The following is a 12,492-nucleotide window of genomic DNA, read 5'->3' as shown; positions in this document are numbered from 1 at the left end:
CGCCTTGCCTTTCATGCCCACCAGCCACCAGCAACACCTTGCGGCTGACCTGGTTTTGTAGAAAACAATAAACGCGAGGTGGGGGGGACGCGTTCAGGATGGGCCTTACCCTCCCCGCCGGGCCGAGCTGGAGCAAACAGCCCTCGGAGGGCGCTTCGGCCAGGCGCTGAAGCCCGGGGACTGAGCCGGGTCGGGCCGTTCCCAACCCGGCGGCGCAGCACGCGAAGAAGAACCGAGAGGGGTGGGCGGTGCGCAAGCAAGGCCGGGGGAGGGGGACGCGGAACTCCGCCGCCGACCGCGCCCCGCTAGAAAACCGCGGCCGCCGGCCACTTACCTGCTGGGCGGAGGGTTATCTGGGGGGGCAGCCGGGGCTGGGGCCGCGGGGCATCGTTCCTCCGCCGCCGCCGCCCTGCTCCTCCCGGCGCGGCGCGGCTCAGTCCCCCGCCATCCTCGCCGCCGCCGCCCGGGCGAGGATCCCGGCCGCAGTGCTCAGGGGGGTCGCCCCTCCATGCTGCTCGGCGCTACCGGGCCTGGCTGGAAGGGCGCGGTCCTTCCCGGGGCTGCGGGCGACAGGACGGCCTCAGAGGGGGCGCCGGCTCCGGGCGAGAGAGCCGCTCCCGCGCCGGGCCGCGCGCCGCCGACAGCCCCGGCCCATCCTCCCGGCCCGTCCCCGCGCCGATGCGCCCAGAGCAGCCGGCGAAGCGCCCGCCTTCGGCCGCCCGCACAGACCTGCCGCTTGGGGAAAGAGGCACCTGCTCCTGCGCCGCCGCTCCTCCCGTTGCTCCGGCGACGTTGCCGGGCGGGGCTGAGCCACTGGTCCCCGGGCGGAGGACGCGGCGGCGGCGGCGGCGGCGGCTCCCTTCTGGCCCCGCACCGCTCACCTGGCCTCCGGCTGCTCCCCGCCGGCCTCCCGCGCGGGCTTCCTCCGGCTGACGCAGCGTCTCGGCGCGCCTCCCTCCACCCGGGAGCGCGGGCGCAGCGGGGAGGGGAGGGGAGGGGAGGGGAAGGAAGACCCCCGCCCGCGGCGGAGGGGAGGCGGGAAAAAGGCCGGCCGGCTCCGTCCCCCGCTCGGCTGGGCCCCGAGCCCGGCGCCGCCAGGAGCCTTTCCGCCGCCGGGGGGGGGGCCCGCTGCCTCTGCAGCAGCGCAGGGGGCCGCCCCGACGGGCCCCGCGCCGTTCGCTCTCGCCAGGCCGCCGCGGAGCCCCGCTGGAGGGGCGCGAGGAGATGCGCGGCACAACAGGCGGCGGCGGAGCGTGGCGAAGGCGGGGAGCCATGGCCGGAGGCGAGCGTCCCTGCCCTCGCCTTCCCACCCGCACCGGGCTCCCTCCTACCCGAGGGAGGCGCGGCCAGGCCCCGCCGCGGGCCCTTCCCCTCCCCTCCGCCTTCCCTTCGGGGGGGGGGCGGGCTACGGGACCAGGCGGGAGGCCGCTCCTTGCCGGCGCGCCTTCCCCAAACTGGCGCCCTCCCGCCTGCCTCTTCCCCCCTTCGTCCCCCCCCCGCGAGAGTCGCGCACAGGCCAACGGAGCGCGCCGCCGCCACAGCCGCCGCCTTTCCTTGCCGTGCCTGAAGCCGAGGAGGAGACGAGCAGGCGGGGCGCGCACGGAGGGGGCCGCTCGCTCAGGCGGCGCCTCGGGGTCGCCTCGAGGACGCTCGGCTGCCCGCGCGCCGGTCCAGAGGCGTCGGCCGCGCCGCCCGGCCCCGGCGGGCAGGGGATGCTGCGCGCCACGCCGCCTAGTCTGGCCCAGGGAGAAGGCGCGGCGTGCCCGCGGGGGCGGCTTCCCGGCCGGCCCGAGGAGGCCCCGGGCTGTGGGCACGGGAGTCGGGACGGCCCGGCCCGGACAGCCCGCGCTCGCGGGGCGCCGGAGTCTGGGAAGAGCGCCGTGCGCGGGGACCGAGCGCCTCTCGCTCCTCCTCGTCCGGCTCGCCGGGGCTGGCGGCGGGGGCGGGAGGGACTCTCGCCCGCCCGGGGAGCCGCGGCGGCGGCGGGCGGCGTGCAAGACGGGGCCAGGCTCCCACCTGCCGGCCGAAGGTGGCCCAGCGGCCCCCGGGCGAGCCGCGCCGCCTGCCCGAGGGAGGTGGGCGCCGGCTCCGCTCGCCCACCAGGGGGCAGCCGCGGCCCATCGCAGTCTTCACGTGATGCCGGGCGGCGTTCCCGGGGCGGGGGGCTCCCCGCGGGAGGGGCCCTCTCCCCCCCCGCCTGCCTGTCCGTCCGCCCAGTAGCCAGCGGGGGCGGGAGGGCGCAGCACCCCCTCGGCTGGTCCCCCCCGGTACTGGGGACCCTCTGAGGGAAGGGCAACTCCCCTGCCCCCGGCCCGAATTCGGAGAGGCAGCCATGATGGCGGGTGGGGAGCCGCGGAAAGTCTCTCCGCGGGCGGCAGCCCCTCGTCTCTGGGGCTCGGCCGGCCGGCAGCGCCCTTCCCGCAGTTTCCGTCCGGAATGGCGGGCAAAGCGGGGCGCCTTCCGCGCGATGCTAAGGCCGGTGGTGGGGTGCTGCCCGCGCCCGCAAGATCTGGGCCCGCCTGCCCCGGCGGAGGGGCCTCCCCTCCGCTTGGGGGCCGCCCGGCGAGCTTGCTTTCTCCGCTTGGGGGCCCTTGCGCAGGGCTCGACTGTCGCGCTTCTCCGTTCCGATCCCGGGCTCCGCGGCTCGTTAGTGTACTGCCGGGAGGCCGGGCAGCGGGCGGCGCGAGTGTATTAACTAACGGAAGCCAGCGGAGTTCGGGGAGAGCGTCCGGGTGGGCGCAGGCGTTCTGCCCCGCCGCGCCCCCGCCGCTACGCTGGACCGGCTAGCGGGGCCGGCGGGGAGCGCACCGGGCAGCCGCTGCGGTGCGGGAAAGGGTTAAGCCGGCTGGGCCGCTGTCCCAGCGGTGCTGGAGGAGTTAAGCCCGCCCTGGCCTGGCCCCAGCTGGGGGGGGCGTCAGCCAGTCAGCTGGTTGGGAGGGGGCTGGACTTCCTGGTGTTGGGGCTTGTCAACAGCCAGCCGGAGGCAGGCGAGGGGAGAAGGAAGAACGGCGGAGCTGAGCTCGCCCGCCAGCCAGCCTCCCTCTCTCCCTGCGATCTGAGCCAAGCCCCGGGCGCGCTGGTGCGACTTTGCCCGCAGGAGGGTCAACCGTTTGGGCCCTCAAGGGGCATGCGGGCCAGTGGGCCGTTGCATCTCTGGGGAAAGGAGAGCGGCGAGAACGGAACCGGTGCCTGGTTGCAGCCTCCAGAGACGTGGTGATGCCCTTCAGCCTGGCCCCGACATGCCCCGGAGTGGAGCGGAGACCTGCAGCCCCCTGAGCTGCTTTCCGGGACTGCGGGGACCCTGCTGGGGTCGAGGGGAGGCAAGGAAGGTGCAGACAGATCCCTCAGCCCCTTCTCTTCGTCAAGAAGTTGCCTATTCTGCGGAGGAGAAAGTTCCAGCTGCAAGTCAAACCATGTGGGACGTTTGCCAGGCAAATGCCCCTTAAGCTGGCTTTGGTCCTGGCCAGGGCGCACCAACCTCCAGCTCCCGTCAGCCGACCCAGCAGGGCTACGGAGTGCCAGTGCCTGGCTGGCCCATCCACGCTTTCCAGGTGCCGAATGACCTGGGCGTCTTTTGCTGGCCTGTCCTGTCCTCGGAGCAGCCCGGGGCACAGCCTCTGGGCCTGTAGTGCTTTGGCCTTGTGTCTGGTCCGGCAGTGATGGCCTGGGGGCAGCCTATGCAGCGGTCCCGCTAGCCCACCCCGCCCCTTTGCTGGGAAGCCCTGCTGAGCCCCCCAGCTTGGTCGGGATCATGAGTGTTGGGAAGAAGAAGAGTGGCTTCCAGATCACCAGTGTCACCTCTGATTATGAGCAGAAGGAGGGTCCGCCCAGGGGGGACCCCAAGGGGCCCTCTGCAAGGCTGGCGGCAGCGGCGGCAGCTGATGAGGCCAGCCCCACAGAAGATGGCGGTCACCAGGCCAACAGTGGTATGGGGCCCAAAAACGGGCCATCGGCTCCCAGCTCCCCAGGATTGGCCCCCCTGTTCCCAGGCTGCATTGGCAGTGTATCCAGCTCCCGGTTTCGTGTTGTGAAACTAGACCAGGGCTCCGGAGAACCATACAAACGGGGCCGCTGGACTTGCCGGGACTTTTACGACCAGGAGATTGACCACCACCTGGCAGGGAGGCTGGCAGATTCTGCACGGCACCCACAGTCCCTGGATTCCCGGCTGGAGGTGGCAGGCCTCCTGGCAAAGCCCTCCTCTCCCTTCAGCCCCCAGACGCCACGCCGAGGGCCTTGCCTGCAGTCCCTACTGGTACTCCCAGTCCCCGGGGCCTCGGCCCACCAGGCCCGCTCCCTGGGGGGTGGCCTGCCTGTCCTCCGCCCCAGCAGGACTCCCCCCAGCCCGACATCTCTCCGTAGCCCCCGGGTTGCGGCTGAGACACGGCCCCCGGCTCCAGAGGAAGACACCCAGGAGCCCGGAGACTCTCTCCATCCTGGCACCGTTCCCGTGGTGAGAGTGGAGCACTTGCTGCCCAAAAGCGTCACCCAGCTCATCCCCAGGGAAATGGAGGAGCAGCACAAGGTGAGACACGGGCTTTGTGATGCGCAGAGAATGGGTTCTTAGGCACCTCCTCCACTCCATTCTCCCAGGACTGAAGAGCAACCTTTAGGGTTAGGGTAACGCTCATTTTGGCGCCCCCCCAGCACGATGCCTGAGGTACATGCCCCCTTTGCCCCCCCAGTTGCTGCCTTGGGGCAGGGGCATCGAGCACTGGGCAGGGGAAGCATGCCCTGCCCTGCCCCGCCCGGCCCCCAGGTTCTTCCTGGTCACGGCACACAGGCATCCCTTTTCTTCCTTCCCTGTGACTCGGGCCTTTCCCCCTCCTCATCCTGCCTGCATCCGCTGTCCAAAAGGGGCCAGAAGTAGAAGGTCTGATCCCCCTTTCTCCCTGCCCTGGAGAGGCCCTCTGGCTGGGGGTGCTCACCTCTTTCTCCCTCCTGCCAGGTTTTGCCGAGAGAGTCCCGCTCACGCCCATCCTCTCCAGCTCCTCTGCTCTTCCGAGATGCAAGCCCCCACCGGAGAACTTCAGATCCCTTTGGCACTGCCCGCTTTAGCCTGGCCCGGTCTGTGTTTGGCATGGGGGCTGCCCATGACAGCGATGATGACAGGTATGGGAGGGGTGGAGAGTCTGGCACACCCCTGAGGAGCTGTGCCAAGTCTTGGGGGTGGTGGTAATGCCTGCAGGGAGGAGGGGAGACTTTGGGGTTGGCAGGGCCTCCCTCACCTGCTTTTGTTCCCAGTGGGTGAGGCTGGGAGAAGGGCGGGTGGCACATTGGTAGCCTGGCTGCCCCAGGCGATGCACAGCGGGGAAGGCAGCCTGTTCCCGGAGGGCTACTGGATTCCTTAAGGTCAAAAGGAGAGGTCCCGGCCTGGACGCTTTGCTCTCTGCGTGTGTCTGCGGTTGCTCCCTGGGGAACAGAAGCTGCTCTCTGCACGTGCTCATATCTCTCTCTCGGCAAAGTTCTGCGCGCAGTTTCCCCTGCAGCATGAGTATTCCAACTTGGGCAAGAGGAAGGAAATGAGGAACGGAGTATTGTCGGAAGGAGGGAGCGGATGTGTCTGCCCGTGGTTGCAAGTGCTGGGGGGGGGGGGCGCAGAACGAAACCTCTCAGAAGTGGCTCCTGCTGCAATAGCTTGCGGTCAGAGGGATTGGAAGCAACAGCGCAGCTCCTTCTGTACCAGGACAATTTCCACGAAATCGGCCCGTCTTGGAGGGGTGTTTCTTCACCTCCTCTGTCTGATGACGCACATCTGTGGCTTCTTTCTGGCGCAAACAATCAGTGTCTTGGGGTAGGCAAGCTGTGGGGCAGAGACGGATGGAAACGGATGTTGTGGGGGGAGAGGGGAGGAGCACATGCGCAGGGTGTCAGAACCCTGCCCCCCTTCGGCCGCCTCCCAGGTAGGTGAGCTCAGCTTTCCTTCCTGACTGAGCTGCTGTCACTTGGCTATTTCCATCCTGACGCAGCGGGGAGCTGGCCAGCCCCCCGGGGGGGGCACGGGGGGACGGAGAAGAGTCTATTTTGAGCCTGACCCTCCGTAACCTTCTGCCAGCTCGGCCCCAGCCGCCTCTCGGCCCAGCCTTCTTTTCACCCTGCCTCTCTGGAGCTGCGCCTTCTCAGCTGCGCGTGGTTCAGGAGCCAGGCTGGCAGCCAAGTCCCCCCGCCGCCTTTTCCTTGCCCGGGTGCCTCACCCTCCAGCTCATGCTGGCTGCTGCCGGGTAGGGGCTCTTGGGATTCAGCCCTTGGCCTGAGCATTTCCAATCCCACGGCCGGCAGGGAGTCCAAGGCTGGAGCAGAATATCCACCTGGGAAGGGAGAGGGCGTCCCCCTTCATCCCACTGCTCTGCCTGCTTCTTCCTTCTTGATCGGCAGCCGGAGGGTCCCCGAGGGGTTGTTCTGCGTCTTTTCTTCGAGGACTCTGCTTTCCCTTTCTCCCACTGTGAACTTCCATGGGGACTCCATCCCATTTCCCCCCATGCCACAGTCTCTCTCTCCCATTTTAGCCCACCACAAAGGTTGGGCAGAGAGCACGTCTGGCCGAAGGCTTGCTCGAGGGCACACCGAGGCCAGAGGGGTTGGGGGTCTGATTCCGTGTCCTCTGCGCCCAGCCACTGTTCCTGGGAGAGCCCCCTGCCCTGCTCTTGCTTCTTCCCTCGTCATCTCTTTGCTGCCCCCCTCAAGCCTAGGGGAGCCACGATCAAGACCACCCCCTTGGCTGGCTCAGTCTAGCACCCACCACATTCCTCCCAGAAGTGACAGTGCTATTCTTAGCCATGGTTAAGTGCGGTGGTGGGGGGCAGCAGAGAAGGAAGGAGGGGGCAAACTGCAATAGGGGGCTGGGTGGGAAATTTGACACAACAACGCAGGGGTAAAAGAAACTGCCCGGAATAAATCCTTCCAAGGGCTGGGAGAGCCGGTTGGGGTTAGTGGTGGGCATCCCGGAAAGGGGGGGCGGTGCCAGTTGGTGGCAGCCTCTGGTGCGTTGACCGTGGCGGCGGCTGTGTTCTTTCCTGCATTCTGCCCCTCAGCAAGGGAGGCAGCTCCCATCAGAACTGGCAGATCTTCACTCTTTGTGCCCGTCATGCCCCACTGACCCCCCCAGAAAACGTCTAGGTTTGTGATGCCACACCCCCCAGCATTGTTGGAGTCAAATCCCCAGCAACAGGGGCTTTGGGTTTGAAACTTAGAGCGTTTATGGCTTTGTGACCTCCCAAGTTTTCCTCCCAGACCTGTCTGCGCAGTGGCACTGAGGAACCTGGAGGTTTTGTACTCTGAGCACACTCGGGTAGTTGAGACGCAGATGGCAAGCTTACCTTGGTTAGCGGCAAGTACGGGCACGGTGAGGGAGGGCAGCCCGGGTGGCCTCAGGCCAAGGATGTAGATGTGCCGTGAGCAGTTCTTCCAGGCTGAACCTTTCTACCCAGCAAGAAAGGGGCCTTCCTGGAGGGTGGGGGTCCTGGCCAAAGGGTGGGAGTCTGGGGCAGGCCAAGCCGAGAGCTGGCCAGGTCCTCCTGCCCCATTTCCTTCACCTGAGACATTGAACCAATGTTTTTCAACCTTGGCCGCCTGAAGATGGGTGGACTTCAACTCCCAGAATTCCCTAGCCAGCCATGCTGCCTAGGGAATTCTGGGAGTTGAAGTCCATCCATCTTCAAGTGGCCAAAGTTGAAAATCACTGCACTGGACCAACTGACCCACTGCTGAGCCACAAAAGCAATGGTTGTAGGTAGTAGTGTGTTTGCGAAGATGTCTCCTCCTCCCCTGCTTTCTCCAGGCAGCTTGGTGGGCAGATGGAAAGTTCCCATGGAGCAGCCTTGGAGGGACGGGCGAAGGGCTGCTTCCATCCTGCCTGCGGAGGGGCAGCGGCTTCCTCTGTGCCCGCTGGGGAAGGAACCCGGTGGAACACTAACAGTGGAGCACCTGGGCAGGGCAGCCTTTCCCCGTGCACCCCGTGCCCCCCAGGTTCCCCAGACAGAGCTGACGGTCTCCTCTGTGGACTCTTGGTCCGTCTGCACCATTGCCCGGGCTGGGGCTCAGGCCGGGCGGGTGCTGCTGGGTTATGCAATGCACTTGGACTCCTTCCCCAGTTGCCATAACAACTTCCCACCCCCAGCAACCCCCCCTCCCTGGACGGGGACTGGCATACGCAGAGGTGGCAAGTTTATAAAGGTTTCTTTGTGTGCCCCCCCCCCGCACGCCTTCTCTGCCACATCAGAGCCAAGGAGGCCATGGCGAAAGGGGGGTGGACAGCAGAGGGAGCGCTATGCTGAGCCAGGCTGCCTCCTCCGCCACTTCCAGCCCAGGGCACGGGACGCAGAGGAGAGGGAGCACGCTGCTGCTCTGGTGCTCCTGGCAGGCTGGGGCAGATGAGGCCCCAGTTGCTGGCTGGCTCCCTTTCCTCCCGGGGATGGGGATGGGGCACACTCACCCCCCCAGCCAATGAGAGTGAATGAGAGGGGGCCAAGAGCCCGGCACAGAGATGGCTATTTATGCTGAGCCAGGAGCTGTTGGCCAAGCGAGCGAGTGTCCATCGCGTTCCCTGTCCAGCTGGGGCTGCGTGTATGACCAGCCTTTCCCAGGCTCGGCTCCTGGGTGCAGCTGGCGGCCTTTTGCTTCCCAAGGCACAGGGCAGATGGACTGGGAGGGATTGAGGCTCAGAAGGGTCCTTGGGTGATCTCAGGGAGACCAAACTAGCAGGACGTGGAAAGAAAAGGGGCTGCGGGGAATCTGCTCAGGAGCTGCCATTGGGGGTCCAACCATCAGGCCCTTGCAGAGACTGGGAACCCAGGAGGACAGGACCCTGTGCCCCAGGGAGCAGAGCTTCCCTGGGAGGGAAGATGTCTCTGGACCGCCGAAGGGGGTCTGTCAAATCCCTGGTGAATGCTTACGAGTCTCGGTGGGAGCACCCAGGCTGTGGCTGCGGCTTGCTCCCGGATTCGGGGGCCTCCCATCGCCCCCGACAGCGCGGTTGCACCTCCCCGGCTTCATCCAGGGATTCCTCCCCCGCTCGGATGAAGAAGCCGAAGGAGACCCCCCCAAGCCTCAGGAAGCTGAACGGCCGCTGCAAGAAGGAGGCAGACCAGACGCTGGTCTCCCTCCTGCTGGTCCTTCACAGGTAGCGGGGAGAGTCTGGGCAGGGGGAGGCCATCCGGGTTGCTGGTGGGAGGGGAGAGGGGGGTTGAGGGATGAGTCAGGTGCCTGAGAAGGTTGTTCATGGAGGGAGGGAGGCTTGTGCAAAAGACTGTTCAGCTGTCTGGACTGCTGGCTGTGTTCCTAGAACACCTTGGACCAGGTCAGCGAAAGCCAGGTTGGTTGTGTTGCATGGGACGTGCGAAGCTTGCTTTGTGTAAACTCCTTCCAGCTCTGCACCTTCTGCATGCTCCCCTTGTTCAATCGGTCTGTGGGGCGGCATTGCGTGTGGACGCAGAAAATGGGTTAAGCGGGGTGTGTGAACGCCATTACAGCAGCACCTGTGGTTAATTGGTCTTCTTTGCTTCACTCGGTGGTTCTCAAACATTTTGGTCTTCTTCTTAAAATGACCGTGAACCCCAAAGAGCTTCGGTTTATGTGGGTTGTGGCCATTGGTGTGTCCCTACACCACACTTTGAGGACCCTGCAGGGTATGCAGGCTTCGCAAGACGCACCTGGGCTCTTCAGGTGGGGGATAAAGACCTGGGGAGGTGCTGGCGAGCCGTTTGAGTGCAGAGTATCTGGGTGGACTGACCCTCTTGTGCTGCCCGGTGGGGCAGGCATATGTTGCCAGGGCTAGAATGGCATAGGAGGGGGGCAGTGCAAGTGCACCGTTGGAAACAGAGTGATCCCAAAACTATTTGGTGGCTCCTGGCTGCTGCTTGTGGATCTGCACCTCTGCTGCTGAATCCTCCGTAGTTGGGGGGCCCAGCCCTGGGATGTTGCTTTTTGCCTGGCAGGCCCTGAGCAGCAGAGGGGCTGGCTCTGGGGGAGTGAAACAAAGCACGGGAGCCATGCGGGGCGGCAGTGGGGGAGCGGTGAGGCCCGTTGGCCAGGGGCAGTGGCTGGTTCACCTTTGGTGTGGCGGCCCAATCCACCGGTCCTTCTCCTTCCTGCAGCGGAATCAATAGCAGCATGATCGCCATCGACAACAAGATTGAACAAGCCATGGTGAGTCAAGGGACAGGGCAGGGGTAGTGGCCCTGCGCGGATGGGGAGGTCCCCAGTGGACACGGAAGGGCTGCCAGGAGTGCTTATGAGCCCTCTGAGCTTTCACAGCAGGAGGTCCTAGCCCGCTAACCCGTTGCAGCAACCTAATTCCTTTTGAAGATAAAATTTCTGGATTTATGTGCCTGGGCAAGTCCCAGAAGCTAGTCACTAGTTTCTCCAGTAAATTGGCAACTGCTGTGGGAAGCAGGCCTCCTGTACGTGCTCAGAGACGCTCAGAACTTCCGGGGCTTTGCCAGAGGCTGAGATCGCTTCCAGTGGCAACTTGCACTTCTGTAGGTCTCCTCAGGAGAAACGTTGCTGCGGCTGCTACTGCTGGCTAGAGAAAACTCTTGGGCCTGCTAGGAAGAGTTTGCAGATAGGTATCAGAGAGCCTGCAGAGACCCAATGGCTAGCAGCCCAGCCTTATTGGGAGAGCCAGGTTCAGCCCTTGGCGGCGGCGGGGGGGGAGGTTGCACACTTTTGGCCTCTGTCTTTCCTCAGTGAAACGGCACTACCAACGATCCCTTCTGCTGTTTCTGTGGAAGTGTAGATCACAGAGGTTTGCAGATGCAGAATGGGGAAATAGCTTGTGTTCTGGGGTCCTCATGTACCTTACAGCGCCTGCCTCCTCTTCCTCAGGACCTGGTAAAGAGCCACTTGATGTTTGCAGTGCGGGAAGAGGTGGAAGTTCTGAGGGAACAGATCAGAGAACTGTCGGAGCGCAACGCCTTGTTGGAGCAGGAGAACAGCCTGCTGCGTTCCCTGGCCAATGCGGAGCAGCTCAGCCATTTCCAGGCTCAGCTCCACGAGGCCAAGCCGCCATCCAGCGGCTCCGCATGACCCTGGGTGGCCAGAAGGGCTGCTGGCACTAAAGAGCGCCTGATGGGAGGGTGCTCCCCAATGGATTCCCGCAGATGTGAACCTGCGTAGTTGAAGGGGTGTGCGTGCGCGTGTGCATGTTCATTTGTGAAACCAGCCTTTGGGGGGTGGGAGGGGGAACTGGGCTACTAACACAGCACGTGCCTTCTGGGGGTGGAATTAAATGCAGTTTTGCCCCCCAGCTCTGAAAGGAGCAGGATACGTTTCGTAGCCAGGGAGCTGAGGTTCAGGGGTGGTGGCTTGGTGAGAGAAACCGCTCTTGGACCAGGGGATCCCTCCCCGGCTGGACCTCCCCTCCCCCAATCTCGGGTGGGGGGAGAATGCTGCACTTGCCCCCACTGAAGTGGGGGCTTTTTTAAGGTACCATGGACAGGGTTAGACATTGGGATGGAGAACAGAGGGTGGGGTGTATGGACCTGGCAATAATTTTATATCAAGGGCACTTTTGCAGTATTTCAGGTTATTAAACTACCTAGCTGTTTAAGCTGCTCTGTGTGGCGTGTAGTGATCTGGGGCGTTCAGAAAAAAGCCGAGGCCCAGTGAAGGCAGGCTTTGCCAGCATCCGCGCCTGATCGTAAAAGCAGCTGCAGAGTACATTGAAGGCGCCTGGGGACACTGAGCCCAACTCCCCCCACCGCCCCGATGCCCAGAGAAGTGCCTCAGAAGAGCGTGCTGCAGCCTCCGGGTGCCCCCACTTTCTCCTCCCCTGCACCCTCCGTGCAGCAAAGAGCTCCCAAGCGGTCCCTCCCCCGCTGTTCCCACCCCCTAAGGCGGCTGCTGGATCTCAGGCCAGGTTAAACAGGCCCATTGTCCCCGTGCTGAGTGAGAGGCTGGGCCAAACAGCTGGAGGAGGTGGGCACACGGGTGCCTGCTGCAAAGAGCACAGCGGGGAAACCAGGCATTGTCCGCAGCTGCCACCTCCCCCTTCCTCCCCTCCAGGGGATCGTAGTGTTCCCGAGGGCTGAGATAAACAAGGCCAGCGCTTGGTGTGTGCTGAGTTGGTCCAGGATCTGGCAACCCCTCTCCTGCCAATTGAAAGCTGATTGGCAATCCCATGCTGGGACCCCAACCAAAGTGGGGCCTGGTGTCATGTTGCAAAAGCAGCCCTCCCGGTCCGCAGAGCCCAGCAATGGCGAAGATTGTGAGCCTTGCCAGGACGCGAGGGCAACCCGCTGAGGCTTCCTGTAGCCACGCACTGCAGGCCAGCCAGTTGAACTGGACAGTCTTCCCCGTGCAGCCTGGTGCGAGGGTTAAGAGGCCGGCGGGCAAGGCCCTGGGCTGCGGACCCCTTGGACCAGCTCTGAGCGAATTCCAGCTGCCCTGGTGCCAGCTAACGGGCACGCATGGACAGGAAGAGGGCTGTAGCCACAGCTCACTCCTTGCACCTGGCACCCCGATAAAGCCTTCAGCCCCTTCCCCTGCTGGCTCCAT

General features: G+C 64.8%; 1 protein-coding gene across 1 annotated transcript; it reads left to right on the top strand.

Moving 5' to 3' along the window:
• Positions 1-2,870: 2,870 nt before the first annotated feature.
• TSC22D4 (TSC22 domain family member 4) lies at positions 2,871-11,545 on the top strand. The gene is made up of 4 exons (XM_063301759.1): positions 2,871-4,525; positions 4,949-5,112; positions 10,092-10,143; positions 10,822-11,545. Exons 1-4 carry the CDS (start codon positions 3,752-3,754, stop codon positions 11,020-11,022), a joined length of 1,191 nt encoding a protein of 396 aa, XP_063157829.1. The 5' UTR covers positions 2,871-3,751; the 3' UTR covers positions 11,023-11,545.
• The last annotated feature ends 947 nt before the right edge of the window (positions 11,546-12,492 follow it).

This window comes from Candoia aspera, chromosome 4 (genome assembly GCF_035149785.1).
Source record: "Candoia aspera isolate rCanAsp1 chromosome 4, rCanAsp1.hap2, whole genome shotgun sequence".
Lineage (NCBI taxonomy): Eukaryota > Metazoa > Chordata > Lepidosauria > Squamata > Boidae > Candoia > Candoia aspera.
The sequence above is the reverse complement of the archived record's forward strand: the minus strand, read 5'-3'. Positions and strand labels throughout refer to the sequence as shown.

What these genes read in the sequence shown, in the direction of transcription:
- TSC22D4 (XM_063301759.1), top strand. Translation starts at nt 3,752, where the DNA reads ATGAGTGTTGGGAAGAAGAAGAGTGGCTTCCAGATCACCAGTGTCACC. An exon ending in CATGACAGCGATGATGACAG is followed by an intron (nt 5,113 to 10,091) that starts GTATGGGAGGGG and finishes TCCTTCCTGCAG; the next exon opens with CGGAATCAATAGCAGCATGA. An exon ending in ACAAGATTGAACAAGCCATG is followed by an intron (nt 10,144 to 10,821) that starts GTGAGTCAAGGG and finishes CCTCTTCCTCAG; the next exon opens with GACCTGGTAAAGAGCCACTT.